The 25,549-nt window shown below is 37.1% G+C and overlaps 3 protein-coding genes across 4 annotated transcripts; all 3 read right to left on the reverse strand.

Annotated features, from left to right (window-relative positions):
* Positions 1–953: 953 nt before the first annotated feature.
* On the reverse strand, positions 954–5,048 carry LOC113712650 (cytochrome b561 and DOMON domain-containing protein At3g07570-like). The gene is made up of 4 exons (XM_027236148.2): positions 4,619–5,048; positions 4,124–4,523; positions 1,517–1,803; positions 954–1,389 (listed from the first exon to the last, which is right to left on the reverse strand). Exons 1-4 carry the CDS (start codon positions 4,811–4,813, stop codon positions 1,159–1,161), a joined length of 1,113 nt encoding a protein of 370 aa, XP_027091949.1. The 5' UTR covers positions 4,814–5,048; the 3' UTR covers positions 954–1,158.
* A 2,712-nt stretch (positions 5,049–7,760) lies between these two features.
* On the reverse strand, positions 7,761–18,508 carry LOC113712655 (ubiquitin carboxyl-terminal hydrolase 5). The gene is made up of 13 exons (XM_027236157.2): positions 17,939–18,508; positions 16,887–17,138; positions 15,354–15,498; positions 15,154–15,213; positions 14,965–15,060; positions 12,838–13,227; positions 11,661–11,801; positions 11,406–11,576; positions 10,466–10,723; positions 10,194–10,342; positions 9,308–9,883; positions 8,831–9,104; positions 7,761–8,364 (listed from the first exon to the last, which is right to left on the reverse strand). The coding sequence occupies exons 1-13, from the start codon at positions 18,055–18,057 to the stop codon at positions 8,218–8,220; spliced, it is 2,778 nt and encodes a 925-aa protein (XP_027091958.1). The 5' UTR covers positions 18,058–18,508; the 3' UTR covers positions 7,761–8,217.
* Positions 18,509–19,339: 831 nt separating this feature from the next.
* Positions 19,340–25,097, reverse strand: LOC113712671 (uncharacterized). Of its 2 annotated transcripts, XM_027236213.2 has the most exons (8): positions 24,237–25,097; positions 22,987–23,086; positions 22,352–22,417; positions 21,251–21,362; positions 21,014–21,096; positions 20,333–20,394; positions 19,973–19,991; positions 19,340–19,785 (listed from the first exon to the last, which is right to left on the reverse strand). In XM_027236213.2, exons 1-8 carry the CDS (start codon positions 24,470–24,472, stop codon positions 19,777–19,779), a joined length of 687 nt encoding a protein of 228 aa, XP_027092014.2. In that variant the 5' UTR covers positions 24,473–25,097; the 3' UTR covers positions 19,340–19,776. The 2 variants fall into 2 exon arrangements, with proteins under 2 accessions (XP_027092014.2, XP_027091983.2); XM_027236182.2 differs by lacking the exon at positions 19,973–19,991 and having other exon boundaries at positions 24,237–25,075.
* Positions 25,098–25,549: the final 452 nt, after the last annotated feature.

Raw genomic sequence — 25,549 nt, forward strand, 5'->3', positions numbered from 1 at the left:
ATGTAGAGTTGTACAAAGAGGTTATTAGTCCCTGCTAGGTGGGGAAACGACACTAAGAATTTGAACTTTGTCCGAAAAATTATAGGGTAGGGTACCCCGAATGACTATTTATACCATGGATATTGATGGTTATTTACCTTTTGTGTCTAACATTTATTTCTCCAACCTCATTTAGTAATCCGAATTATTTACTTTTGCGCTTATCACTTCAACTGTACAAAACGTACACAGTACTTATTGGTAAGAAAGGTAGGAGAAGTTGACTTATCAGATATTTGAAAGATTTTCGTGAAATAGAAAGGAAAGGAAAGGAAAGGAACGGATTTAGAAGGATAAAGCCTATACTACAATTAAAAATATTTTTCCAACCAAATTCGGGCAAAAAAGGAAAGAAACTGGTTGAAAGCCTACTAATATTTTTTAAATACCCATCTTGCCCTTAAAAAGTTATTGCATGAATTTGTATTGACTTTATATCCAAAATCATTCCACTTCTTTTCAAAAATTCCGAACAACATTAGAATCACTTCTCTTCTTTCTTTTTTTTTTTTCTCTCATAATTTAACAGTTTTCTCATCCTTTTTTCTCTGCCCTAAACTCGCAAACTAGCTATAAGTGTGTCAGTGTAGATATAACCAAGAAACACATAATTTGTGTGCTAAACTCTAAAGTTGGACAGGTGAGGTGAAGTATGAGTTTTTCACCATTGATCTTTGCACATGAATCATATTGTCTGTGTTTTTCTTTAGTTAGCTTTTGGGTCTGGATCGAATGATGAATTCCGAATTTCAAATTTCAAATTTTTTTTGTTCACATCTTCTTTAACCAGAAGTTGGCACATCATTCATATGAATCAAGACCTGAACAATGGATGATTCTGATTGTGGAAGTCCTGTTACAGTATCATGTATGTGGGAAAATGTTGTGATCAGTTAGCAGCAAGAATACCAAAAAAATCAGGAACAGCAGTCTTCTTTTTTCGTGGCGAAACTGCAAAGTAATAGAAGAATGAATACAAGAAAGCATCCAAAAGATTGTCTGCCAATTGAACAACTGATCCAAAAATGCTAGACTTCCATCTCCATAATTACAGTCCAGAAGCAAAATGTTTCCGTGACTGAAAAGAACACAAAATCTGAAAAGTATAATACTAATAATTTAGTCTCTAATCCTCATCCTTATCTCTAAAATAAGAGCAACAACAAACAAAGCAACAAGAACCACAGCATAGCCAGCATTCCAAGAACTTCCTGCATCACTGATATGGATCCCATAGAAAACGTTCGCCGCGGCCAGCACTATCAAAGCTCTCCCAACGCCATGATGGTACCAGTTCCAATATTTCCTCACTTTCGATTCTTTATCTGGCCGAACCAAAGCCGCCATCAACTAGCAAGAAGTCAGTTCAAACAAAATTGGTAAGAAAACAAGAAGACTTTGTATGCCATGCATGCATCATATACAAACTGATTACTTCTTGCAAATAATAAAAAATGTAACACGAAAACGAACCAACCTGGAGGCAACCAAGTACGAGAACGGTGATGCCGATGGCTTTGTGTTTATCGACGTTGGCGCTGACACGATTGCTCAAGACAAGACCTGTAATAATACCTGCGAGACCCAGCATAAATCCCAATGATTGGATGGCTGCGTGGGAATAGAACCATATTGGATCCCATTGCCTCATGTACCGAGCCACCATTGCTCCGATCGCCATCAGAATTCCCCATCCTAGCATCACTAAGATCCCGTGGCTTTTTCTCAGCGAATTTGTGTTTGTACTCGTGGTTTGAGTTTGACCTGTTGTACATGCATGATCAGCCAGAGTGATTAAACACAAATAATGCTTACAACTTCTGGGATTCTCTATATATAGGATATATAGTAAAAGTCATCTAAATTCAGAACGGATCGATTTAGGTTCTGAGAATTAGTAAAATTTGTCAACTGTGATGGGGGTAGTCTGACCCCATCAAAACTGCGATGGAGAACGAATGAGATTTAAGAAGAAGCGGAGAGGGGGAGCAGGGGGTTTAAACTCGAACCTCTGCATTCTGAAATCTCAACCTTAACTATTAGACTAACACCTCATTGCTCAGCCCCGCTGACAAACTAAACAAGACCATGGAAATCAACCATCCTTGCGAAAGTGCAAGGACTATGCATATGCCAGAAACGGTTGACTACAAATTTGTGAAGTGCACGCGTAGCCTTAAGATTCCAAAAGATTACATGTTATACTTGGTCAACTTGATGACGAAACGTGAAAAAACAGTAACTAGCTGACCTTCAAAATAAATGGAAAGAATGGGCAAGAAAGAAAAAAAAACTCAAATACTGCAGCATACCCTTTTAGTCCTTACCGGTACGATTAGTCGTTTAAGAGAAAGTTCGCAAAGTTCAATGGATCATGCATCTTCAAAAATATTGGCCTAGTCATCCTTTTCATTTCTTTTTTTTTTTTTGGGTAAGTATATGTTCAGTCAATTTTCTGAGATCAGCCTTACATAAATACATAATCTTGTTTTTTCCCAAGGAAAACCTTAAACAAGTTGTATTAAGACACAGTCGTACCTACTACCTAGTACAGCAGAATTAATAAGTTGTATTAATATACAGTTGTAATTAAATTCATTAATTGATTGAATTACGAGGTGGATTATATGCACGAATGGTTCGTAAGGACTGCTTTGAAACGATTTCCCAAGAAAACTTCCCCAAGGTAATGGGGAACGGATTACTGTTTCTGCTTATTTTACGAAAATATGTTTAAATGAATACATATTAAAAAAAAAAGGTGTATGCATGAAATTCTGGTAGTATCTTTTATTTTTCTCGAACAACTAAGAATAATTTGGACAGCTGATTATTTGTCCAAATATATTTTGCTTACATCACCATTACAATTTCCAATATACCTTTTTATCTTCCCAATTATCTTTTTATCTCATATACATCACATCACAAAAAAGTGCTACAGTAAAAATATCTCATATAACTAACAATCCAAACACACATGTTTTTATGGGAGTAAATCATGCTAAAATATTACTCATTTAAAAAAAATGCCACAAACTTGGCAGTTGAAACAAGAAGATGCTGATTACTGCAACAAAAACTTACGTACCAGAACATGCTGAACTCAATTAGAAATTCAACCTCATAAAGAGACCAATTCATCGAGTTACCTGTGAATCATGTCGCCAAAGCTACCCTTTTATAGATGTCCTCTGTAGTAAGGAGAGGACACTAGAAGGAGGGCTTTGATTCTAAAGGCTAATGATTGTGACCACATCCTTGCAGGTCACAAGCTTAATCATTTGATACCTTCAAAACCAAGGAATCATCGGAAAGTAACGTCTACTTACTTGCTCTTCCATCTTAGCATAATAAATTTCAAATTTGCTTGGCTGGTTTCTTTCCTTAGATGCCTTTTTTTTTTACCCTCCTCAGCTAATTGGTTTTTCAGTTTGAAGCTACAGTCACGTAAAAACAATAAATGGATATCATTATCCTTCTTCTAGAGGAAAAAAAAAAGTTTTTCTTGGACGACAGTATTGCCTTCAAAGTCAATGCAACAGAGCGGTTGCAAGTTTTAAGCGGGCGACAAACTGCCTGCACCCAACCCAAAGATGAAACAACCCAACAAAAGTAAAGAAATAGTAGTACAAAAGTAAAGAATACTTGTCAGTTGTCACGGTCTCCACCTACTGGGGTCATCATGGTAGTGGGAGGGACGTTCAACAACTAATCCCACCCCACTTTGCTGCCCAAAAGTCTACATTATTAATCTTTAGCAGTGGTTGTAGTTCCTACATTAGATGATATTAACTAATTATTACCTTCTAATTAAACTTGCATAAATTCTCGTTTTCAAGGCACGAAAATTTGTTGCCAAAAAAGGGCATGTAAAAATGACAGCACAGTTTTCTTGAAGGAAAAATGACAACACAGTTGATGGAACGGGTGAAATAGCTAAGTCGAAACAACTACCAAATATGAGTGTCCAAATCAGAGTGATTTAGGTGGTACTTGGACTTTTGTTACATGTCAAAATCAAAAGAAGGTACTGTTGATTTTATGGTCTTCTAGGTAAAGATCAGAGTTTGAAGAGGCGTACCTGTGGCATAATTCAAGACGGTGGAGACATAGTCGGAGTGCTGTGTTAAACGGAAGCTTGGGGGTGAGGGAATTTGGTTCTGAGGCCCGAAGGAGTAGATAAGCAGGCTGTCAGGCGTATCGGTGTTGACCAGCTGGAAAGCCATGTAGATTCGAGAACTGAACGTTACTATGGTTGAGTTTCCAATCTCAAGGTTCCCTTGATCCGGCATGACCTGGTTGGAGTTCTTTCCCCCCAGATAGTATTTCTTCATGGCTGGTGTACCATCTGATCCCACCCACCCCACGATTGCACTCGAACCAACCATCTGCCCATTGGGTGAAAATCCCATTCCTATGTAAGCATTTGAGTTCGGGGCTGACAGAACATAGCTCCATTCACTTGCTCCTGTTTGCTTATACTGATCCAGAAAAAAGAGAAAAACGTTGTCCATCATTTTTGGGTTGTTAAGAATTCCTTTCTTGGGTTCTTTGGGGGAGGGACTGGAGGACTTACTCTGAGGATGAAACCATGGGGACTCCACACAGGATTGCAATTGAAAGAAGTTGTATCAAAGGGTAGTTGAACGTTGACGAGGTCGATGTTTGAACTGCATGAATCCGCCACTGCTTGAGAATTTACGCGGGAGAATAGGATCCCAAGTATGAAGATGGTTGCAGCTATGAATATTGAACATGTCTTCATCTCCATTTCTTGTGTTTTTCTCTCTTTAGCCTTGAAGCTTGATCTACGAACAAGAGCATCAAAGTGGTTGGGTAATATGACTAATCAAATAATGAAAGGAGGGAGAAGTTGAAACAAGCTCTTTTCTTTTAGTTTTGGTTTGGAGGTCCAAAAGGAAATCTTTTACTCCGTCATTAGGGCGTGAAAATAAACAAGTGATGCCGCTTTATGTAGAGAATCATAAAACTAATACGGGTTTGGTTATATTGCTTATTTTATGAGGTTGTATAACTTGTATCATTTTATACGGCACCATGCTTTTGGTGGTTACGAGGATATTAAGAAACAATCCGCGTCTATATTGCAGCTGGCCTTAGCCGGTAAGGCTAATTAGTCTAAATTAGCTGACAAGGGAAGGGAATACATGGGGAGCCAGTCCAAACATTCTCGTTAAGAATGTAAATGTGATTTATTTGTGCTATGGCATGTTCCGCAATGGAGGGCCGAATGCCTAAAGCCATAAAGAATTGCATGCACTAACCAACCAAATTAAATCCTTGGTGCTACTTAATCAGCGACAACTCGGTGCCACTCATTCATCTGATCTCAAGTGTTCAGTTAATTTAAATTTAAATCAGATATCACGTGGTAATTTAAATTAATTAGACACTTAATATAATCTCAGAGTTAGCATTGATTCGGGGGAGGGATGGGTTGGGTGGTACAGGGAGAGGGAGTGTAAGCAAGAGGTCTCGGATTCGAGGGAGTGTAAGCAAGAGGTCTCGGATTCAAGTTCTCCTGCTTACAAAAAAAAAAAAAAAAAAGAGTTAGCATTGATTCGCCTCTGAAAAAGTGACACCGAAGATTTCAATTGCTAAACAACTAATTTCTCTCATAAAAGTCTCAGTAGACACGTATATTACTTGTTAAACTAAAACATCAGCCTCAATTCACCCAAACTTTTGAAATCCCAAAAAATAGATGCTCGTAGGGTCTGTTTGATAATATAAAAAAGTGCTGAATCTGAATTTTTTCAGACATTCAGATGTTTTGAGTGTTTGATAAATGAAAATCTATTTGCTGAACTTGTTAAGCAGTGCTGAACCTGTGTATATTTTTTTCAGCACAAGAATCCTAACTGAATGCTTAATTCTGATAAGAATCAATAGAATTATTTCAGCTACCTTATCTTATCTACCAAATCTACCCTTGTTTGTTAATTATATTCAAAATTCTTATCTAATTAAACAATATAATATTCTCTATCTAACGATTTTTAGTTTCTCTTTTCTCCCTTTTTAATGACTTTCACATCTTCTCCATACTTCTCATATAATATATTTCAAATTTTATATTAATTTGATTTAAAAATAAAAATTTTCATTTTCATACCTAATAATTTTAAACTAATTAAATCATAGATTCTATTTTTTTTTGAATGAAATGATATAAGGGCAAAATTGTCAAATTAAACTTATTAAGCATTCAGCTATAAATATTTATCAAACAATATAAATAGATTTAATATTAAAATTCAGACGTTCATATATTTTTTTCAGTGCTTAAAATTCAGCAAATTAATTATTTCAGTATTCAGATTTCAGATTTCAGAATTCAGATTCAGTTTACCGCTTAAATCTCACAATCCCCCTACTTAAAAATAAATAAATAAAATTCCCACTAGCACTGAATACTCTACCTATTGCACCTATTTCACTAGTTTGTGAGAGCCGCAAAACAAATGTATGCTCCAAATCGTTTGTTTCGGTTGTCTAATTCAATAGTAACCGCATTAAAAAATTTCAAACCTCAAACATTACTCACATTTGGCGAAATTCTCCCTTTTGTGGAATCCACAGGAGATTTTGTCACATAATGATAGAGGTGGCAAAATGGGCGGGATGGGCGGGATTTGCTTGGGTTTGAGATGGAACCGAGTCATATGGGTTTGGGTCCAACCTTACCCATATGTGTTTTGGGACTAACTTGGGCGAGATCATTTTGGGATGGGTTTAGATTGATCCCGCCCAATACCCAAATCCATTTTCTACATATTTTTTTTCCTTTAATTCATTTTTTATTTTTATATAATTTTAATATTTTTGATTTATTAAATTTCTTTTAGTTTTATTAAATAAACATGCAAGTGCTTTATACTCAAGATTCCCACCAAAAATTGGATTAACAAATAAAGGAAAAGATAGATATACAGCCATATTCCAACATATATCAAGATGGCCAAGGTCCTTAGGATGTTGAATATTTATCCTTATCATTGTCCAAGGATGACAGGTCTAAACTAACTGAAATGCTGGAAATTCTTGTGGATAATGACTAGGAAGACTACTAGATTATATTCGCTGGTATGACTATAAAAATTGTTAAAGATAATTTTTGAATCTAAGATTCCGTTTGGATTGACTTTTTTTTCAAAAAATAAGTTTTTCAAATATAATGTTACAGTAATATACAATAACTCAAGAAACATCCCATCCATATTAATATATCAAATATTTCAAAAAAAATTTTATAGTAAAAATTTTTCATATACACTGTTACAATAAAATATTTCAAAAACACCTACCAAAAACAGCTAATCCAAACGGAGCCCTTGCCATTTGAGCCCAATGGGTACCCAAGTATTTCCCATCCTTTCCCATTCATTAATGGGTATAGTTGGGATGTGTCCCAACTTAAACCCAATACCAAATTATAATACCCATCCCGCCCAAAATTCCTTTGGGCATGGGTAGCCCATTGGGACTTGGGACAAATTGCCAGCTCTACATAATGACCCCCCCCCCCCCCCCCCCCAAATCTCTTCCTCTCCGGCTTCCATGGTAAAACGAGATGGAAAACTATCCCAGAAGAGGTGAGGCAGTCCCGCATACAGGGACGTCCGCAATAACAAGAACAGGAAAAGAACAGAAAAGAAAGTGAACGCGACGAAAAGTATGCAACACTAGCAAAATCGTGACAGAATACACTACCCTTTTTCTTTAAATGGGCTTTGAACATATATCAACCAGCATCTTGTTCTGCTAAAATACAATAAACAAAATCCGATCTGCACCTCTAAACCTGCTTAATATCTAAATCCTGGCCGTTTAGACTAGACAATCTCTCGACTGAGTTACTAAGAAATGTCAGACTAACCATCAAACTTGCCAATTTCATCTAGCCTCTCAAAATACAACAAAGACATAGGAGGTTGCAACAGAAACTAAGACATGCTGCAGGTTTCAAATTCTGATCCAAAATCTTCTATAAAGTGTACCTGTTTGTGAAGCTTTCCCTAACCCCACAGGGACTCAAAAACCGCCCAAGGGTTAGCATACTGAATATTTTGAAAGAGCACTACAACGATTTCATGTACAAACAAATATGAACTAGTCTCTGGAGGCTACTTGAGTTATGGAATCAGCAGAAGCCTATGATGCTCCAATGCTCAGAATAGCTTTATCAGCTTTGACCCTCCTATAAAAGAGTACATAGGCGGCAGCAGACTTCACGTCTTCTTCATTTATTGGTGATATGTGGCTGTCGTCAAAGTTATACCACCTATTTTCATCAAGAAGCTGTACATGAAAGATTACCACAAATTCAAACTGTGGTCAGCAAAATCACGAGACAAGTTCTTCCAGAAAAAACAATAGTAGTCAACAAGCACTTTAGTAAAGCACCACAAAACTGAGAAAACTAGAAGACTAAATAGAGTGAAGATGACTAGGAGAGCCAGATGCTTGTATTAGTTGCATAGCAAAAACAAAAGCAGAGCCAGACTTTCAACGTGTTGATCAACATATGACCCAAAAAGGAAAAAAAAAATGATATGCAAAGAAAAATGTGCACATACCACAGCTCATATATAGTGATCCCATTACAGAATATACATAAGCTACAAAAATGATGCAATCCAAGTTTGCTAAACATCGTTAAGTACCCCATCAAAACATTTCTATCTTGACAGACAACAAACAAGCACCACAAATAACAACTTAAACTCAACTCCCTTAAAGGGAAAGGTAGATAAAATTGTATAACCTTAATGTGAGCTGTGTAGTGCCCGCTTCCCATGCCACCATAGTGATTTGTCAAGGCATACAGTTCATACAGCTGCCGCTGTGAGTTGTTCTTGTTGGCTACATAATTTGTCAAGTCGAAATCATGGATTGGAAAATTGACAAAGGTTTCCAGCTTGTGCTTCATGGACCTACTGTACGAGAACCTTTTAAGATGGATGACAAGCACTTCAGGAAGCCTCCAAAGATCCAGCTTTTTACTCGCTTGTCTTCGCTCCTTGCAACGAGGACAGTACCTTCATCATTCAAACATTAACCAATCAAACTTATATACCGTGAATTGAATCCAGATGGATAATTACATAATTTTTTAAGATATCTATAATACAAAACATCAGCAGCAACAGAATACACGCACATCCATGAGGAATACAACCCAGCTCCCACAGCTTCACACTTAGCTTAAAATAAGAGTTCCTATAGGAAAGTAGAAACGCACCACATGTCTTCAGGAACCAGCGGCTCCTCACGTAAAAATGATTCCAAGCAAGTATACAATGACAAAGGCTCAGTACGAGCTTTCTTGGCAGTGGGCCCATATCTTGATACTTCTGGCAAGTTTTCCAGGTAGTGTGTATCATAATTCTTTAAAAGCTTCTTTGACCAATCAATAAATACAAGTATTGATGGTGATGATGAGGAGTACTTGAGTGCCTTATCCTCCCCAACACTTAAGTCAATGCAAACATTATTTTCATCAACAAACACAAGTGGAAGTTTCTGCAAGTTTCTCGCTCTCGAGCTGCCACCATTCCCATGTCGTCCAGAAACATAGGTTTCAGTGCATTCCTCAGTTAAACCAGCAGCTCGAGATGAATCTGAAGCTGCTGCTGAGGTGCGAGAACTAGTCAAACTGGGATGCCCCACATTTTCAGCTCTTAACATCGGCAAAAGCAAGGTGTGAACTATTGACTGTATGTCATCACTTGTAATTACATCCTCACATAAGATTGATGATACAAGAGGTGTTCCATAAGGTTTCCAACTCATTGCACCCTGAGCGCCACCAGTTTCCCTGAACAAAGCAATCAGCGTTAAAATAGAAAGCAAAACCTAAACCATGAGGCAGGATAGTACTGGGAACCTTTTTTACCAAGCAAATCTCAAGGCATGGGCAGCGTTTTACAGATCTTAAAGTAGAGCAGTTTAGATGAAGCACAAAAGAAAGAAGTGCTTTGGGTTCCTAATGATCTTAGAAACTCCTTTTTTTTAATGCTTAGGATAGAAGTAAAAGGACTAGTCAACCAATTTCGTAGGTTACTTGAAGAAAAATCTGAAGAAATTTACACCTACAATGGTGCACATTTGAGTCATTTTACACATACCTTTCTTCTCGGCGGTGTATCAACTGAAGAAATTTTGTATTCTTCACTAATTTTGGAATCTTGTAGGCAGCAAGGTGGTCATCATCTCTGATGGAAGCTAATGAAATTAAAGGATCTTCCAGGTATTGATATATATTGTGGCCCCGTATCTGTGAGGAACAAATTTACTTAAACAGTTTATCTAAATTATTTAGTATATGAGATCATCAAAAACCCAAAATTGCAAAAAGATTGGTTCTTCACAAGAGTTAATCAGAAATTAGCAGGCAAACCTCTGCAAGCAAAAGCTTCTCATTGTGCTTCAAAGAACATGCAATAGCAAGTGCTTGGATCAGATCCCTGCAACGTCCCTGCTTTGGGACAGCAACAGTGTAAGCAGCAGGAGGTGCACTCCCATCACACGTGAAAACTGTAACTGTCATACTTCGGTTTGACGTGAATTGAAGAGGCAATGAAAGATACATGAATGGATCAAATGTAACTGAGATTTTGTTACAAACAGGACAAACTAGAGTTGACTTGTATTGGCCCTACAAAATGGTAACAGAAACATAAATGTTAGAAGCAGTTTAAGTTGTGTTCTACAGCAACTGTACAAGAGGAAAACAGTTTGAGAGAACGATAGTATGAGTAACCAGATTATGTAAGTGAATGGAAGGCTACATATTCAGCCAGCAAGAGATATCTAATCTGCAAATGGAAGTGCTCAGAACCAATTTTCTTTTAGAAGCCAAATTCTATTTGGTGCTGACAAAATGATGCAAGTAAAATAAACACCCATCTTTCTTCAGGTTTGTACCTTAAAGATAGGAGAGCATTCAGACAATGATATACAAGCAAAACCGTAATCAGCCAACACAAAATCACCCAAAGTAAAATCTAATGAATGCACAAGCAAAGTTAATTCAGGTTGTAGCAAACGAAGAAAAACAAAAAAAGGTAATAAATTTCATTATGCAGAATCCAACCCTGAACTCCACGTGATCACAATTATTTTTTAGACTAATCAGAATCAAATCAGATACACAAGTTCACAACAACTAGATGACAGACATATATAACCCGCATAGGATTGTACCAGAATACATCTTTACATATTGACACCGAGAATATTTGCCAAGTGGCATATTTACATGGCTAACTAAGACTTTAGGAACATATAGCTAATCTGCTAACGTCCCTAATTAGAAGCACAGTCTCATGATAACTCACTTGGCATACATCCACGATAATCGAATCATTACGAGCAATGTGATTTGCCCAATACTCATCTGCTATTTCTTCATCAGGTCGACCATCTGCATCTTTAGATTTTATGTAGGGTTTATGTTTGACACGATTAAGATCTTCATGAAGCCCATCCAACAAGAAAGCAAGGAGCTCCTGCACACAAAAGGAGGTATTTTAATTAGCTTAATTAGCTTAACTTATACGGCATGTACTCATAAAAACATGGCCATACTGAACCTGAGAATCGTGCTGATTGTATCCACTGAACTGCGGTGCAAAGCGAGCAAGCTTAGCTTTGAATGGCCGAGGGGCAACAGGAGTTCGACCTGGCGCCCAAAGCTTCCGGAGCAATTCACCAAATGCTAAGGCCAACTCACCCTGCAATTTCAAAGAAAAACTTCAGAAAAAGAATGAGATCTCTACTAAAATTATCATGTCATCTGCTCACAGCAATATTACAGCACTCTGAAACGCATGAAACCTATAGAAAAAGATTTTTATCTGCTCCAGGATCTCCCTATGAATGCAGACATCTTATTCAGATAAGAGTAACCCATCATGGGAGAGTTATTATTTAAGCAAATTGTGTATCATGCATTGGGCTGCAAGGAATGCTTGGAATGTTAATGCAGATGATTCGGAAATCAAAGTGCCTGTTGATCACTTAGTGGCTCAAGCCAGAAGAACTCAAGAAGTACTAACAGGGGTTAAGGTCCCTAAGGAGAAGGAATGGACTATGATCAGTTCAAACCTCCCTCTAGGTGGGTTAAAGTCAATGTGGATAGGGCAGCAAAAGGAAATCCAGGGGTGGCTGGAGATGGTGGATTAATTAGGGATGATATGGGGATATGGAGGGGAGGATTCTGCATCAACTTGGGCATAACCACGAATGCGGTGACAGAGTTGTGATAATCCGTGGATTGGACATGGCATTGGAAGGGAGGGTATCGGAGAGTGCTGTTGGAATCGTACTCATTAATGGGGCTGAACATGATTAAAAATGGTAACCCAGAAAGCCCCCATTTCAACCTTATCTCACAAATCAGGGACTGGGTGGCTGAGGACTGAGAATGCTCATTGACTCATGCTAGGAGATGGAAGTGCAAGCTGCATTGCAAAATGGAGCCTAACTCAACAACCAGTGAAAACAGAGCTGAGGAAGCCACCAGAATTAGTTAGTTAGGAACCTTTTTGAGTTATGATGTTATGGGGGTTGCATCCCCTCATTTAGTACCATTAGCATCCTTGTAAAGGGCCTTTGGCCCTCCTTCGAACCCAATTAAAAAAAAGGGGATGATGACCTCACAATTGCACAGATGCAAAACTTTAAGTCTGGGCTTCAATTAACCTAAATTAAGTCTTAGCAGAAAATTAACTAAACAAAGCATGAGTTATCAGGGTAATTGAGACTTACAACCATGCCAAGAGGATTCTGCCTATTTATTTCTTGATAGTAATCTTCTCGGAAATAACGTGCAAATTCTGGCGTATGAACAAGACATTGTATGGCACTGTTCATAAAGCATGTATTACCAAGATTCAACAACCCAGTCAAACCACAAGAAGAACCCCTTGTGCTAACACCAATACTCCCATATGTCTTATCTGTTTCCCTAACCGATCCTAGATTTTGCAATGAACCACCATTTCTAGATGAACCCTTGCTTGCAGATAATCCTCCAGCAATTGAGAAGCCTGACTGAGATGGCTCCACAAAAGCCAGTGTTCCATTATCAGCAGTCCCATTCTCCCGAAGAGAACTGGTGATGCTGCCAACGTTGTTATCAATAACCTCCACCAAAATCTGTTTCAGCATTTGTACATAAATTAGGAAACCATTAAAATGCAACTCTACCTCTCATACAAACTGCATAACGATTGCATCCTCATCATCAAAGGAGAGCAACAATCAATGGGTTGAAGAAAACTCTATAAAAGAAGTGAAATAACATTTACCAATTAGGACAAGACTCAGTATCCAAAAAGATGAATTGTGTCGTACAACTAGAGGAATATGAGAAGTTTATGAAAAAAGTTATTCATATCATAGCAAGAAGCATGAAACCATGACAGACTAATTTTCAAAATCTAAAGACGAAAAAAAATCTTCCTTAGAGAACATTGATTTCAATTGAACTCTTTCTGATTTTAAGGACTGTGAAGAACCAAATGAAGGTATAACAACAATTGAGGATAGATTTGGTTACTCTGTAGACACGATAGGAACTGTTCCCAGCACCCACCAGTGTTTCAAAGACCATGTCCTAATAAAAAAGAACAGAAGATTTCACTGGAAAAAACATGGGAAACATATATCCCACAGGAGTTGGGACACTTGCAGGACACTCATCATCCAACAATACCTGAAAGTTAATAACATTAAATGTGACTCAATGAATAGACAAATATACAGATTTACAAGAGTAATGACTTTCAAAATTATAGTACCGAAAGAGGAGAAAAGTTACGTCATCATGGCATGTAGACAACTGTAACTTTCTGAACTTCACTTGATGAACAGTTGCAAGGTGGACTTTCTTTTATAACACTCACTTTCTCTGTTCATTATATCAGAATTGGAAGAAAAGCAGTCCTAAATGAAATTAACAAATCAATAATGTGTCTCCGTGATCTGTACTGCCTTTAATTTGTCAGATCTCATATATTGCCAGATGCTGCCATCAACTCTATGACGATTTAAGGCATTTACTTAGACTTTGATACTTTCTTAAGCACGAGTACCAGGAATACGAGTTATTAGTATTCTACAAGCATGCTGCAAAAATATGCAAACTAATGAATAAGCTTTGATTCAAATAATTTGACAGCATTATAAACCACAAACACACACATTGTCTACATGCATATTACTATATCTCCAGCAGTATACCGGAATATACTAAAATATGTAGATAACTTGCTAAAAACTGGCAAATCTGGAAGCAGAAAAACTCGATAGCAGACAATGATAGGTACTTGAATGGTATGCAAATGAGGAACCAAACAATGTATCCATTGAGAATCTAAGGTGCAACTTATATGGACAAGCTAAAACAGAGTGCACATGTGAAGCTACATCAGAATCATCACATTAGAATGTAGGTCCAGCGATCCCACTGCGCGTCTAAATTTAGCACAGAAGGACAAAAATTGCCAACTAATAAGACACACCAAACTTAATTTGGGACAAGATTTGATCGACTAACGTATCCAGTGGACTTTGCGCCACTTGAAAAGGAAACTTTTTAAGATAGCAAATATGAGCATGCTTTTATAAGCTATAGATCGTCTTACTAATGGCACTAGAAGGAGAGTCCAATGACTGCTAGAAGTAAATGTCTATTTACATGTAAGACCATAGTGGACATCTATAGCTATCTAACTTGACATCAAATGATTATGGATAGAATTGAGCGATTATTTATCCATCAAAAACATCAAAACATCAACCTCCTTTAAAAGGAAAAAAAAAAAAAAAGGCTTCCAGAAGAGCATAACAAACTTGTAAGATTAACGTGATGTGCATCACAGATTAACTTACGTCCTGGTCCATTTGTATATTTGCATCATCAAGTGTCTTTTCCATATCATTCATCAAAGCATGCTTCCGATGACTGAAGTAATCCCAAATGTACACCTGAAAGCAATTAACAGATTTATATGGTACAAAAGAAACATGATATTGGTCAAATGCAAACCAGAGTCGAACACAAGAACCAGCAGTGTTTACTTGATCTGGATTAAGGTCAAAAATTTCACAAGCTCTTTTGTGGAGTTCTCCAATAGTTTCCTGACAAAACATTGCAATAACCATCCATCTAATAAGTTCAGTTATTTGAACTAGGAGAAAGAAGAGTTTTTTTTTTTTTTTTTTGCTTCTCATATTATCCTCTAGGCCAAAGAAGTGAGTCAAATAAAACATATGGATACCTTTTTGCTTATTCTTGTAGTAGCTCTATCACCTTTTGGCATCAAATGTAATTGCAGCCGCAGAGGATAAACTTCCACAGACAACTCTGTTTTAGAGACACCAGAGTTGATTACTTTGCGAGCCACTGGAGGACCTCCTCCGTACCTGACCCACCAAGCAGTTAGTATTAACCTCACTGAATCATTAAGTAATCCTTTAGACCTTCTAATGTCTATTACACGATGGATCATTAGAAAATATGATCTTCGCTGCTTTAAGATCATACAAAAAGGATATTCTAACTCCATAAAAAAAAATTGGAAGGCATATGATGCAATAAAAATAGATTGCAGGGTCTTGTTCAGCTTGTTTCCATTAAATCTGCTTCAAATATAACACTCTAATCTCTTTGCAATTTGAGACACACTTGCCTTCAGCTATGTAATTGGTTGTTCACAATTCCACATCCCCTATCTCAGCCAGCCAGCTTCTCAATAGGAGGAAAAAATTATATTGTTTTATCCATGTTGAAAACATTTTCATTAAGTTTACCAGAAAATAAAGATTAAGAAATGTATATGAATATCATTTAAAATAAATCATAATTTGGAGACAAAAGGATATAAAGGAATCCAATTATTATCCAAGATTGATTAGTGAACCAATCTAAATTGGACTAAAACATTTAGGCTAGCATACAGCATAATGCACAAGGGCAGGTAACTGCATATAACCACCAGAGGTAAGAAAACTAAGTTCAATAAAAATTTACAGACTCACTGAAACTTTTCAAAACTCCAAGGGCCTCAGCTAAGTGTTTCTGAACTCCCACTGACCACTGCTTGTCACCATTAAAGTGGACAGACTTCCACAAAATTGGCATCAAATGCTGAATATAATGGCCTCCCCAAGAAGTTTTACGATGGTCCGGACCAACAACTAGGCACACTTAGTAGTCGGCCCATGATCAATGAGACAGTCTCGTGTCAACATATAAAAACCCCACTTACCAATTTATATACCAAGTGGGGCCCACTTGCATATCTGCATGCAGTCAAGTGGGCCCTTTGCATGTGCACATGGAACTACCTAGGCATGCACGGCAATTTGTCCACACCAACATAAAATTTTCCTAGCCTCCCCACTTTTCTCAAAAAAAGATAATTTTGGCACTAAAATTTCAGGGACATCTCTGTAGTATGATAAACATTGGCAAGTGGATTTATTAACCTTCAATATGATAGATGAGTATTGAAAATCCAACAAAGTAGAATCTATCAGTAAATTTAGTTTATAATCTTAATGCAACAGCCTCCTCCCTGATTTACTATCACCATTCCCTGTTTTCCTCTACTCCTCTTTCCGTGAGCCTCATTTCTGCATTCCAATTTGTGGAATTTTACATTAAGTTTGACTCAAATATAGGAAATTAAATTTGGTTGGAATGCAAAACAAGGATAATAGTTGTAAAGTATACACCAGAAAGCACAAGCAATGAATTAACATAGAAACACAACAAGTGAATTAACTTATAGGCATACAATTCAACTTACCATGCACAGAACTGATTCCATACTTCTTGTGGAAGCAATATGAAGTCAGTGCCTTCCACGAGGGTCTCATGAAGCTCAGTCCGCGGTGTAGATTTATCTGAAGTCACTTCATACAATAAATCAGAATTGTCAATGCTTGACGGTCCCTTCAAAGAACTTGAATCGACAGAATCGTGGTGGTCAAAAGAGGATCCATTATTTGTATTGGTCGCTGGGCTTTGATTCACATATTCAAGCCACTCCTGCCACCATCTGTAAGAAGTCATAAAGATAAGGATGAAAAAAGCTTCATAATTTATCGCCACAGAAGTATGTACTGAGTAATTCAAAATTCTTACAACACTTAAATGAGCAACAATACCGAGTAATTCAAAAATTTTACAACACTTAATGAGCAGCAATATCGTTACCAGCGAGAATCTGATTCAAAGCTTAAGAGCAAAGGAAGAAAAGAAAATGCAGCACAGAAAATAATGTCGAAACTTTTAGTATTGCTAACTACTATAAACTAGAAGGAACAAAAAAGGGAAAAAGAAAAACATATCCTATCTCCTGAATTGCAATTTTGGCAAATGAATAAAATAGTCAATTTAAAAGCCTTTGAGAAGTTTTAGAAGGCTTCCCTGGGCTTATTCTGCAAACACTAGAGAGCATGAAACATGTGGGAAGCAAAGCTTTTGGGGCGGGCGTTTTTTTGGGTGGGTAGGTGTTGTTGTGTGTGTGGGGCTGGGGCTGGGCCGCCGGGGGGGGGGGTGATGGGGGAGTTCTTCACCTCCACCTCCGTACTCAAGATCACATATTTATCTGCTTCCAATCCTGAAGCCTTAATTTACAAAATGCAAGTAAAATTTAAGCATCGACCGGCATTGAGAGCGAAGTCTCTTAAACCCTAACTGTCCTAATCAAGGTTTTTAGTCTTTTAAAAGAGAGAGAGAGATGTGTCGCGGCGGAAATAACGTCAGAACAAAAGAACCAACCGAAAGAAAAAACAAAACTAAGAAAAAGTTTCAGGTTAAAATCTTTAAAAGCATCCGCTTCGGAATAAGAAATACCTTTGATTGAGTAAATAAAAGGTATCGCCTTCTTTAGTTTGGGCTTCGGCGGAAACCGTAATGTCTCGGATAGTGAGCTTCTCTTCCTCCGGCGTCAGCTTCGGTGACGCCTCCGTCATTGTCCCTCCTCCCTCCGACTCACTCTTCTTTACCCGTCAGAGACAAAAAGCTCAAATAATCGGTAGACAATAATTAGCCAAGTTACAAGTAATCTACGAAATTATTTTCAGAGAGCGGAGAGAGATTCAGAACCGATAGTTGAACGGAGAAAAGTGGGAATTTTTAGGCGAAACAGAAATGGATAACGGCAGATACAGCAGACGGAGCCGAGGGTGACGATGGCATGGGATTGTATGTACTGTCCAAAAGTATCTATACAGCTCCCCCACCTTAAAAATGGTGCGGACACCTGTGGAGGGTTTATGTAACTCCGATTCACACGTCATTCTGATGTCAACACTTTGCATTTTCCATTTTTCTTTTTTTTTTCCAAGCCAAAATTGTTCTACTAAAATAGTAGTACTACTTTTGTCATGAACTTACAATCGGATCAGAAGATCCATAAAAAAAGTTTGAGACAACAGATAATTAGATTATGATACTCAAAATTTGACGTTTTTCTTTTGATTATTTTGAGCCACTTGGATATTGTTGTTATTCCAATTGATCCCGTGTCAAATATATATATTAACACTTGTCGTACACACGCAGAGGGATTCTATAATTCCTCTCGGGAATCATGTCCTCAACTTAAATTCACCAATATATATGATGAAATAAATATGATTAAATAGTAAAATAAGTTCACAAATATATGATGAAATAAATATAATTGAATAGTAAAATAAGTATTTTTAATTTTTATATACCATAATTTTAACCATAATTGCAATGAATGATTTAAATTGTATATATATATCACTATCTTCGTATATCTTCATATTGAAAAAATATAAGAGTAAAGTTACTATAGAATTTTGCCATACCCACATTTTGTTGCTGTTAAATTTTGCCGTATCATATTCATTTTTTGATGTACGTATTTGTGAAGAGCTTCAACTCTCTTTCGGAGACCTGGCCACCAAATGAAATATTAAACGTAAGGTTAGCAAATCCTGGCACTTAAGTAGAAATATAAAGAGATTGTCTAGTCGCGCATCCCTTCAATTTAGCGGTGAGGAACCTCTAACTTCTCTTGATCCAATTGAATCCTCTCCTGAATAAGTTAGAGTGGGAATGCAAATAGCACAAAAGTTAATGATTGGCAAAAAAAATAAAAATTAAAAAAGAGAAATGATATTAGCACTCCTCAAACAACCTTAGGTTTATCCTTAAATGAGAGGTTCTTTGAGAAATGATAAAGAAAGGTAAAGCCATCATCAGGAGTTTACGATTCCCTACTTATTATAAACCAAAAATCCTGCATTCACCGCTTTTCATTGAAAGATTTACAGAGTGAAAAATCCTTCTCACGTTTTTGACCAAAAAAGGAAAAAAAAAAATCCTTCTTACGCAACTATGAGCCAACCAACCGTATACACAATCGACAAATTACTCCTAAAATGAAAAATAAACAACAGCACAAGATAATCACTTAAATCTAAACTTTATATAGCAGAACAACTAGACATAATTAGCCTGTTTATTTAGCTATCTGTTAATCACAATGGTCCCAATTCCAGGGACACAGTCAAAAGCATCATGAGTGAGCAGCCGCATGAGGAGAGCCAGCACCTCAAGATTTCTTAGGCAAGGACGCCCGAGGAAGAATGTTGTTGGCAAGATCTTCGTTCAGCTTCACAGGAAGCGGCGGCATCTGCTTCATTATCTCTGGCAGGTCATTCAAGCTGCATGTACAAGCCAGCTCACATTATCACACATGGCAGTTGTGGACAATCATAAGAACTAATAGATCAGTTGAAAAAACAAAAACAGAGTTCCGGAGGAGTTCTTAACATATCATTTTAAACTCTTTTAACAATTAGCATAAATACCGTCCAATCATTTCCTCAGAATGTGTCTTCTTGCTCTTACCATTTGTAAAGGTCCTTCCCTGAGGAATAATCATCCAGATCTTAACTACTGAAAAGTCCCTATGAAGTTTGAACCATGGTCCATGGAAACGGTATTTAGATAAAGAAACCGTCTACAAATTAAATGGGAAAAAAAAAACATTTTTAGAGGCGTATCAGGATCAAATGTCATGAACCCCTTTTTTCCTGGAAGATCAAAGCATGTTTAGGATTTTAAAATCAAAAGAAAGGAACAATACAGGGAAAAAAATTGAAAATTCAGGAGGACAGGTGAAAAAACGTGAAGGATAACATTAAGTTTCTCTTAATGTAAAACAAAAACATGCAAAAAATTGTAGGTAAACTAGCCAGCATGACGTACTCGTTCATGATGCTAAGGATATTGTTTCGAGCTTGGCAAAAGAGATTTATATTCTCTTGTATCTGCAAAAAATTTGGATAAGAAAAGCACTGTCAATATTAGCTGTTCACAACCAGGGACTAAGTTTTGCAGTAATATAAATGCCAAAGATGTCAATGAACAGAAATTATATAGAACGCCAATAGCATGAAGAAATTCTCAAGCGACATCACTAATAATGTAGACAATACCATTGCAGAATGACAGAAAACTTTTCATAACACTGTCATAAGAGAACTGCATATTTCCATTTACGCAGCTAGACTTATTTCAATTATTGTCACTGCTGGACAATCACTGATATCATCTGACACAAGATAACAAATGAAAAGAGAAAACCTCACTATGACATAACACATCATTCCTCAATTACAAGGAATAGTAAGAATTCCAGAATAAAATATTGCCAGAACTCTCAGTTTTAGAAGATTGCATCATTTTTCAACCACAAAGCTGGGCTTCAATAACTGCCAGCACCAAAAGAAATCAAAGTTGGGTAGCAAGTAACCTAATTATTAGTTTCAATATTCAGTTGAAAATGGCATCAGGAAACTGCAACTACATGAGACTACTAGCCTCCTGTTCTTCCTTAGAGTGAAGAAAAAAAACTTCTCAAGAGAAAGAATCAAAAACTTTAATCACCTTGAAAGCAGCAAAATTTGCAGAAATTTGGTCCAAGGCTTGAGCATTTTGCTCAAGAAGCTGTCCAGTTGCACCACCTATTGCTGAAAAGCACAAATGTTGATCAAGAGAAAGAGGAGCAATATACTGATCAGACAGAACATATCAGCCATCCAGCCTTGCATTTCATGATTAGAAGCGGGAGAGGAACGGAAGATTTATATAGTTACCCACTAACGCATAAAACTGTCGACCAACCTTCATAAGAGATGCCATCATCACTGTCCATGGACATCACTGACTGAGCATAGGGTGGGCCATTTGTACGGTTACCCGCATGAGACTTTGGAAGAGAATCTGTAACTTTTTCCTGGGAACCAAAAAATAAATTAATATATAAAACGAAGGATTAATCTTCCGCACACTGACGGTGTACACACTAGCATGGTTGGATGCATGCCACATATGTAAAATTTAGATTTCAAATCCATATTAAAGTTTAGTAGTCATATATCGAAGCCCAACACACTGCCGGTGTATAGAAGATCAATACGTTACTAAAATGGATGTGTTGTTTAAGTGAACTACATAGGTTCCATTCTCCTGATACAAGAGAGCCAGATCCCATTCCATCAAGTTGATCAAGGCCCATCAGCATTAAAAACCAGGACAAATCTAGATGTAACAGCCATCAGATTGGTGTTCCTTCAACCCCATCACAACCAAGTCCCAAATGGCGTAACAAAGTCTAAAACTTGCCCCGCAGTCCTATTCTCAATAGTGGTCCAAATAGACCTCCATCAACTTACTGCGACAGAAATATGTGGTATGCAAGATAAGCATCTCAAAGCAACAATCAGCAGGCGAGCATTAAGATGGAAGCACTGAAGGAGGCAAATCAGAAGCAACAGAGCAGGCAGGTGGACAACAAACTAAGGGCATCTGCTATAAAGCTAATTGTCATTATTGGATTAAGACGACTAAATATAGATTTTGAAGGGAATATCTAAATGCAAAAGCAACTTCGCTTTCTTTAATAAGAAAAATATTAAGCAAAACAACTCCAGACATCTCTGGTTTAAATCATTTGACTTTCTACATTGGTCGAATAGCTTACTCCTAAACACAAAGCCCCATGCCTGCCTCAGGGGTAAGGTTGGCGCCTTGGTCACAATAAATCTCATGTTTCATTATGGCTCGATACAGCAATATGGTGGTGCTCATGAGTGTAATTTATTCTACCAAAGACCAAATAGTGTTGAAGGAAAAAATGGTTGCAGCACAAATTAAGAAACCTCTGAATCTCACAATTGTGGATTTCAAGCAAGGCAGAGATGACAACCTGCAGTAAGGCAATACCTTTTTGTCTTTACTTTTCCTTGCTGAATTATGGTCATCCTTCCGTCGCTTGCCATTTTCCTTCTTCTGCAAAAGAGAAAGGCATGACTTTTAGCGGTACAACACTGTAGGACATACTAATTAGTCAAAAGGAAAATCAACCCCTCTGAATAGCATGCCTTTCTTTGCTTTGCTCCTACATTTAAGAAAGGGTAACAGGGGACCAGTAAACTACAAATACAACTTTCATCCATCATCGTTTGAAAATCACGAGAAAAACAATAGAATGTCGCTTAGATTGACCTCTCAAGGCAATCAAATGTTTGAAAAGAAATCAAGTTAAATTAGAATGCAACTTCCAATACCGTAAGGTCTAACAAGAACGAAGTGTATGCTGCCTTACTATCCTGCATGAACTGAAGCCACTTTAAAACATCAAATCCTTGACACCTAATTCAGCAGTGGAGCAACCTCACTGTTGTGAAAAGGCACTCCATTAAACATGTGCTTTTTTTTTGGGCACCTTTAATCTCATCAAGATGCGCATAACAATTTATAGCTTAAGATAAAAGTTTCTTCAATATCAGAAAGTGGAATGCGGGAAGAAACAAGGGGGTTGGGGGGAGGGGAGAGAGATATGAATATGGAAAGCTTACATTCATCCATCTGCAACGCAATGCTACATCACGAACTGTTTTATCATTTAACTGCCCAGCAATTTTAGCATATCGAACAATAATTCCATCTGATGAATATCTGCAGGACCCATCCATTTGTCAACTTAATATAAGTCTCCCATGCATGGGTACTGTAACTACATGGATAACCACAACTAGAAAATACAATGATTGGATTACCTAATCAATGTTGAAACTTCAGAAATTACATTTATGGAGTACAAAGGAACAAAGTTAAAATGACTAAATCATTAAGAGATTGTGCTATCAATCATACCAAGTTCAAACTTTTGAATTTTAGTGTCTAAACCAAATCATTTACAACTTAGAAGTAAACATAAAGCTTACACATGTACCGCCTCTGAAAATGAAAGACATATTTTTGGCCACCTAAAGAGTTGACCCACTAGCATATCCAAAATTAGACCAGAGTCTAGACTACTATAATAACCTCCTCCTCCTCCCCCCCCCCCCCAAAAAAAAAACACGACGACCAAGAAATAAATGATAAAAGAATATCAGAACATTGAGCGTAGCTGGTGGCAAAGAGAAACACATGCTCAGCCTAGGTTGATAATTCCACAAACAAAATCTTTGTAGCTTTCTGGTATGATAAATGGTCACATCATCTCACATTCACTTCGTTACCAATAAATTGATGTTCAGGCAGCTATACCACCATCAACACAAGGACAAGATTAAAAGAGAATGAAAAAGAATGAAACACATTCCATTAGAGATGACGAGAGTTGTTAACAATCTTGACAGCAAATGAATTTGACATCAATTCAACTCTGTCCGTATGTCGTACGTGATCATATGCCAGTTGGAAACGTACATTCAACGCATAACCAGATAAAAAAAAAATTTCCTAAACACTTTTCTATTATATTCTTCAGGTGAGATAATTTATCAGTTGTTGCACAAAGTTTGTTTTTGATGCAGTTTATTTTGCATAACTTGACTTGTTGCAACTTTATTTATTTTTCTTTTGTACATAGTAGTTCTTCATTGAGAGTAAAATTCTGTCACACCAGTTAATACGCATAGCACGCAAAAACGAGCACATGCACTTAAATCAAAGAAAATTCAGCTACATGAACGATTTTGAAGAGTCTAAATTAACCGCACAGATCCACCAAACACACAAACTAACCTAAACTTTTGCACAAGTTTATAAATTCAAAAAATAAAGTCAAAGTTTTTGCTTAGGACAAAAAATTACTGACTTGTTGAGCAAATCTTCCAAAAGGGACTGTTCTTCGGAGGTCCAGTCGGTATTAACACCGGGGTCGTGCATGAGGCCCGCCTGGTTAGGCCCCAAAACGGAATTTTCAGGAACGGAGAGACCGTTATTGGTGGCGCCATTTGCTCTTTGGCCGTTATTATTGCTGTGATTGCTGTTGCTATTACCATTATTCTGACCACCACCACCACCAGCAGATGGATTCGCACTCGCAGCCATCAAGTTCAAATTTTGTCGACGGCCCAACTTCTAAAAGCTAAATTCGCGACCGGTTTGGATTATTGGATGAAATTCGACAATATTCTTTTCCCGAAAAAAATTAACAGTCGGGCAGTGGATATGTAAAGAGTCTGCTAATGGATAGAGCTGAACACATGTGCTGACGCAAGGGAGAACTGTGAAGATTAAGATATAGTTTATTTGCTAGTTATATACAACCAAAGGAATTTGGAAATGGTGTAGGGAAGAAAGGAAAGAGGAAGGGAGAAAGCGGAAAATCTGTACGGAAATTGAGGTGTGGTTGATTCCTTTTTTTGGCTGCTAATTTTAAGCAACTTCACTCAAGGAAAGGGAATCTCAGTCATTTCCCGATTGCGATTAGGCTGTCCTGTTCATTTTAGGGCTTTTCTTTTTCTTTTAATTTGGAGAGGAATTGACTGTTCAACTATACCTATTTTTCTGAGAGTACTATACCTGGCGATTTATTTTCAACCTGTTATTTGCTTATTCATTGTAAGATGTGAAATCTCGTCTCTAGTGAATGTCTAGATCTCCCAAAATTATTAATTATGTTAAACCATTTTATTGTAATGTTTGTTAAATATAATTAAATCTGCATCGGATGTAGAAAAATATGGACAAAACCAAAATTTTTATGTGCATGTTCTGTTCTTTGGGATAGGATAAAAGATGGACAGTGGGTATGGGCGTGAAAGAGGCAAGTACTGGTGTGTTTTCAATTGCCAACAAAATATATACAATGATTGATATCCACGTCATACTTTCCGGTTCAATTGAAATATACCATTTGTTGTACCACGAAATTAGGCCCCAAAATTACTTTAGAATGGAATTGGATTTTACAAATATTTATGAATAGGCGTTCAGAAATGTTAATAGGTCACATCAACTAGGCATCATGGCAAAACATAAGAGGTTGTCTTGGATTATATATATTTTTTTAGGAGACTCGAAAATCTCTGATTAAAAATAACACCATTTAGTAATTGTGTGTTTTTTTAATATGATTTATATGAAATAAAAGCGTAATTAAAATATGTATTAAGATTTTTTTTT

Source organism: Coffea arabica, chromosome 1e (genome assembly GCF_036785885.1).
Source record: "Coffea arabica cultivar ET-39 chromosome 1e, Coffea Arabica ET-39 HiFi, whole genome shotgun sequence".
Lineage (NCBI taxonomy): Eukaryota > Viridiplantae > Streptophyta > Magnoliopsida > Gentianales > Rubiaceae > Coffea > Coffea arabica.